General features: G+C 43.4%; 1 protein-coding gene across 1 annotated transcript; it reads right to left on the minus strand.

The window, feature by feature from the left end:
* Nucleotides 1-1560: 1560 nt before the first annotated feature.
* On the minus strand, nucleotides 1561-6514 carry LOC124663674 (lysM domain-containing GPI-anchored protein LYP6-like). The gene is made up of 5 exons (XM_047201349.1): nucleotides 5842-6514; nucleotides 3146-3263; nucleotides 2893-3054; nucleotides 2788-2819; nucleotides 1561-1883 (listed from the first exon to the last, which is right to left on the minus strand). Exons 1-5 carry the CDS (start codon nucleotides 6512-6514, stop codon nucleotides 1660-1662), a joined length of 1209 nt encoding a protein of 402 aa, XP_047057305.1. The 3' UTR covers nucleotides 1561-1659.

The raw sequence follows: 6514 nt of genomic DNA on the forward strand, positions 1-6514 counted from the left end.
ACCGTGTTGTTCCTTGAGTTGGATTTCCTTCATTTATAGCGACGGGGCGCAAGTCAAATTTACAATAATGACCCACGAAAACATATGGCCACCAAGACACTTGCTCGATTGGTGCTACTCAAAGATTCCTCGCTCAAACAAATGCGCATACATCTACAATGTTCACAGTCAAATGGTGGTGTGCATCATCATGATGCAGAAGCCGGGGTTATATTTCCATTTCGAAAAAAACAATGTTCACAGTCACACACAACCACAACATCTACAATACTGACCCATCTTGCTCGAAAGAAAAAACATCCACTGATCCACACACCTGAATTTGCAGCTAGGGGATAAGTGTGGGTGGAAAAGTAGACGACCTGAATTTTAACATTGTTAGACAGGCATATCCTCTGTCAACTGTTGCAATGCACTTAGAGGCTAAGTTAATTACGCAAGGCATTGTTTTGAAAGCGTGAACTTTCTCTAGTGTAAGAATATATGATCTATGATCGAACAATGTCGGCGCTTGTGCACTGCTTTCTTTTCTGATGAGTCATATTTCTTCTACTTTTTTGTGTACATCCGTAATGCCATTAGAAAACTATGTTGTTGAAGAAGATGTGTGTAATTAGTATCTTCATCATATTAATATGTTCCATTTGTCGAAAAAATTGTGCAAGGCATAACCTTCTTCAAGTCTTCAGGTCACAAAAGATCGCGCTACATAAGCGCTAAATTTTTGTGATGATGCGTGGTTTTTTTTTCTTTCTTACATAATGGAAAAGAATGCCTCTCAAATCAAATTATCAGTATATCCCAAGATACACACAACCTAATTATTAGGTCTAGAAGGTTCCAATTCAGAACATAAGAGACGGCAACAACTGAAATCTCATTTACCATACAATCTATTGCTAAATGCTACCCATGTTAGGACATAAAACCCCTGCAACATGCTATTACAATATAGATGTGACAATGAAATGCCAAAAGGGAGAAAAGATATGTGGAATATCGACACATCCATGTCGCACTCCCATTCCCACTGTTTTTTAATTGAGCCACTACCATTCCCGCTGAATTTGTGAAAATAAGTAGCATGGCACATGGTTAGTACAGGATTCTATGGCGAGCAGAAGGTACTCCGAAAACCAGGAGACAAAACACATAGAACGGTGGCAGCATCAGGTTCGAAAGGAGATGGGTCAGATGGCCAATGACAGTGTAGGATCAATTATGTCGTTCGCCACCAGGGAGTGCATCTTTTTAGCTGCGAAAAGACCAAAAATATAAAGGCAAATCATCCACAGACGCATTGAAATGGACGAGCACCGGCATACTAACCGCTTGTCGAGCAAACAAGCAAACCACACTATCTCATATACCATCGCCTACAGATAGGCTGGGCTTAAAGCCTAGGTGCAGGCAATAAGCTTTGTTCCCTATGTGGGGTCGCTCTTACTGAGGCATCAAAAACGCATTTACGATTTCTCCTGTGAATATACTTGGAATACTGATAGTTCGATCTTGGTGACTTCACCACTGGCATGACTGTGAAATGCAGAATCCTAGTGAAACTCTGAAAACCTTCACATTCATAAAGGTCCCACCACTGGGCCCAAATGAGGGCCCCCATTCGATACAAATACATCCATCAATATTCTACAATGAACTTCACATATGCAAGTACAAGACTAGAGAAAGAATGAGGATCGTCAGTTGATGCACCGAAGGCCCCTGGGAGAGGCTTCCAGCAGAATTGGTAGACCCCCCGGGTTCTGATGAGCCAGGAACAGCACTGCCTGCCTCCCCAGGTCCTGGTGCAGGGGATGGAGCAAGAAACGAGCCATGGCTTGCTGCAGTTGACGGCTCCATCAGTGGAGGAAATTGATGCGGTCCTGTGTTATGAATTGGAATGGTGAGATGCAATCTAGATAAAGAAAGAGGAGTTTGTGATGTAGTACAAGCAGGAAACTGAAAAGAAAATGACAGTACTAAGCATTTGGCTTTCTTGAATCTCGATAATAAGACTTGAATTCGATCCTAAATTTTGGGCACAAGTAGAACAATCCCTTCTGCTGTACTAAAAATTCTTTCAGACTATTTGAAACTTTACAACCCATTGTTCACCTGATATTGCACTGGTTTTCGATCGTTTTCTATATCCCACAAGCAAGTGAAAATAATGTTCTGTTGTTTAATCCGACTCTGGGAAAGCTCGATGTTACTTCACATTTCACGAGTATATTAATGATATTTACACAAACATATTTCCATCATATCATAACTTCTTCGATTCATGCTCTTATTGTGATGCATGCCTTCTTCTAGTCAAATGTCATGGTTTCCACAATTTCCATTACCCAAACTTTGCAGCACCTTGTAGAGTCGTATCATAGGAGGCTTGGATCAATCAATGTGCCTCGCAATGCTGACTACATTTTGAGTGGTGACATATTTTATTATAGTCGTTGAGGGCTTGTGGCGATTAGATTCATATTAACCAAGAAATTTCTAGTCCAACCCGTTCAGGAAGTGACAGGCGTCCAGCAACTTAGTCTAATCATGGATAAGGTTTAGATGGTTTCGATGTGTGAAGTATAATGTTCGCATTGCCCTTGAAGAAGTAACAACTAGATCTAACCTGTAGCCCCTAATAGTTATGAGAGTGCAAGGTACTGTAAGTCTGTAACAATTCCCTTGGATGAGAAGTATAAATAGCTGCTGATTTACCCTATCAGTGTTCAGTAGGCAGTAGTCAATAGCACAGTGGACTAGATGAGAATGAAACAGAATAGTTACCAGGGCATGTAGGTTGAAGACCAGAGGATAGCCTGCACACAGAAAGAGGTAAGGGATTTGAACCCAAAGAACATAAACAAAGATTATTAGGGATTTTTTGCTTACGATGTCGCAATGCTTCCGTTAACTAAGCCACCATAGCTGCAAGATGAGACGCTGCAGCCACCGCTGGTGGTTTGGGCAGTCACATTACCAAGCATTAGGCTGCTATTGGAGCACTGCATACTTGAACAAGTCGCTGCTAATGAAGCTGGTGTGCAGTACAGACTGTGGGAGATGAAAAATGGAGATTATAGTCTGAAACACGTTGAAGTAGTGAAACTGCATTGACCAAAAGAGAGGGCAACTGTAACATTACTCGAGACTCCCTGGCCCACAACTGCACTCCACACAGTTACCAGCCGTTAGTGCATAGGTCCCATTTGCCACAAGCAATCCATAGTCCGAAGCAAAATTAGGAAATCTTGATGCACAAGCTAATCACAGAAACAAATAGCAGGCATGGTTAGAAAACAATTAATCAACAGAGAGGTACAGAAACAAGCTAGCATATCCTACTCAACTATCACTACCGAGCATAGTTAACAATCAGCAAAAAGAGGAAAATCAATGAAAGTAAAATACATTACAGAAATGGAAGTAAAGATCCATCAGTTAACATTTATAAGGATGCTCTCATTCCACCAAAATTCTTGTGTTTATTTCCTGTCCACCATCCAATGGCATCGTGTATAGAATTCCTATGTTCTGAGACTGTAGGAATCCATAATATATTAAGATGTGACATCCTATTCATGTGTTTTTCCTATTAAGACATTTTTCTAATTCCTGTGATCCCAAGAAACGATGTAACTATGTAACACAAAATAGTTGATATTTAATAGCTTAGCAAGCTGCAAGCATGTTTAACCGAAGCCTGGACCATTCATATGAAACACATTGAAAGGATACACCCAACTTTCCTAAAATCCATATGCCAACACTCTCAAATGACAGCAATCTGCTCGGCCTTGTGGAAAATTTGGAACAATATGTCAATTATGTACAAGCTTTTGACCCAGACTAACGAAACTGTATATATGGCTATTCATCTTTCACTGCACTAGAGAATGTTGCAAGTAGGATAGGCAACTTATAAGTTTCTAATATCTGGATTGCAAACTGGTATATCTTATACTTGGTTGCAGGCGGGCTAAAGTATGTATTTCCAATGCTAGGGCAATAGAAAAACGAAGATGGCAATGTGGGCACGGTAGGAGCTGGAAGATGACTTATGTTTCTAAATAGACATTTATTCACTATTCTTATTAATGGTAGTTCATTTCCTTGTGTTAATCGCATCACCGCCTATTCATACCTCTTGTAAGCCGCCGGCTAGAGTTAATCGCATCATCTAAGATAACACACGGCGTTTGTAAACACTCCCGATATAGTAGAGTTTCGCTGGCTGGCGCCCGTGGTTTTCTCCTCTCGTTGTTGGAAAGGTTTTTCCACGTTAAATCTTGTGTCTCCTGCTGTGATTTCCTTTTTATTCTTCGTTATTGCCCATCGCGTTTATAACATTTCTAGTATCTACTCCAAATAGATTTCTTTTCACTATCCTTGTTAACGGTAGTTCCCCTTTCCTTGCTCTGTTGTTTGGGTCTGGATTGTAAACTGGTATATCTTAGTATGATGTGTGCAAATAATCTTTTGCTTTCAAGATAAAGCAGTGCCCTCGCGCTTTTGTTGTAAAAAAACTAACATTTCTGGTAACTTTACCTGCTAAAGATGGCCTAAATTATCATCACTGCAGATTTTCAGACCTATGCCATATTGCCCTCGCAATGGTCTTTTTTATCTCGTTTACTAGTCTAAAACAGAAAAGCATAAAAGTGTTCATGGCAAATTCCTGAAATAGATCTCCACAGAAATTACATCCGCCGATATTCACTGCTACAAGCATTGTTTATCTCAATCCTGAACCAATCCCAATCATATGATGGACAGTACGTATGTACGCAACCAACATTCATTAAATATGGATGTTTAACATTTATTGTGTAGGTTTGTGCAATCTCTTCACAATGTGGAAAATTCAGAAGAGAATGGCAATTCGGTACAGGCTTTTGACTCAGCCCAATGAAGTCACACAAACTTATTCGTCTTTCGCAACACTGGGAAATGATGCAGAAGAAGGGTGAAAAACTAAATCGACATGATTGTGTGAGGGGAAGGATGGTCTCGCAATACCCAAGAAAAGAAAGCAACTAATCAGCGTGAGCATGGTAGGAGCTGGAAGATGGCTTCTGAGTAAATGCCTAAATATGAGGAGGACAACAAAGCATACAGTTCCACATAGATGAACACCAAAAGGCGCAGCTAATCATCAAAGTAACTGCCAAAATCCGAACTTCTGATTCTGAATAGCAAGAGCACCATCATCTGACCATCAACTGTGCAAATGTTTTTTGTTTTTGTTTTTCAGCATCAGTTCAAAAAGACATTGGTGAGTACTCTGCTTGGTCATTGTAGTTCCATCCCTCGCTCTATACTTTAGAGTCTGGACTGTAAACTAGTATGCCTTTTCGATGAAGGACAATATATTAATATCAGGCTGATACCAAGTACTAATCCTAGTATGCAGTATGCAAACAATGTTTAGCTTTCAATATAAAGCCAATCCCGTGCATTTTTCCCCATAATAAAAGGCTTGGCATTTGTAACAACCAGCTAAAGATGGCCTAAAGAAACATTAATCTGAACCTTTACAGAACTATGCCTTCACATTTGTCTTTTTCTACCTGGTTAGCAACTAGTAGTATAAAACAGAGGGGGCTCTAAAACAGAGCAGCATAAAGTGTTGGTGGTGGTGAGATTATGTCCGCAGATGATTTTAAGTATACCAAAATTGGTAAGAAAATAATGTGGACCCGTTAAGGTTGTCAGGTTCTCTGGCAACTACTCCGTAGCTATTTAGGGAGAATGGGAGATCATTTTTAGAATAACAGGGCATAGCCCCAGTTCCATATCTGAAAGCAGATGTGACAGTGTTATTATGGGAGATGATTTTACCTGGCAGTGGGATTGCAAGAATGTCGCCCGGTGCCACAATGGGGCTTCCCATGGCATTGACATTGCTGAGATCCGTGACGGTGGTGTCGTGTCCGGCGGCGATGGACTGGACGGTGTCCCCGACCCTTACGACGTAGGAGAGGTATACGGCGGGGAGGTTGTTGTCGGTGGAGTTGAAGCAGACGCAGGGGAATGGGACGACGAGCACCTGCCCGGCGTCGAGCAGCGCGTCGGGGTCCTCCTGCGCGAGGCCGTTGGCGCTGCGGATCTGGTCGGCGGAGGCGAGCCCCGCGAAGACGACGTCGGCGACGGTGGCGAGCGTGTCGGCGGGGCGCGCGGCGTAGCGCACGGAGACGGACCTGCGGACGCCGTCGTTGCAGGCGCAGCGGGTGGGGACGCGGAGGGACAGCCCCTTGGGGAGGATCCGGTTGGCGGCGCCCGGGGAGGCGAAGTCGAGCGCGTTGGCGGCCAGCAGCGCGGCCGGGTCCGCGCGGAAGAGGGACGCCACCTCGGAGGCCTTCATGTCGGCGAAGAGCGTGTAGCCGAGCAGCGCCGTGCAGGAGTCGGCGCTCGCGCACGGCTCGATCGTCGTCTTGGCCGCCGCGCCGCCCGCCGCCGCGAGGATCAGCAGCAGCGCCGCCGCGGCCGCGGTCGCGGTCGCGGGCGTCGGCAT

Source organism: Lolium rigidum, chromosome 1 (assembly GCF_022539505.1).
Source record: "Lolium rigidum isolate FL_2022 chromosome 1, APGP_CSIRO_Lrig_0.1, whole genome shotgun sequence".
Taxonomy (NCBI): Eukaryota; Viridiplantae; Streptophyta; class Magnoliopsida; order Poales; family Poaceae; genus Lolium; species Lolium rigidum.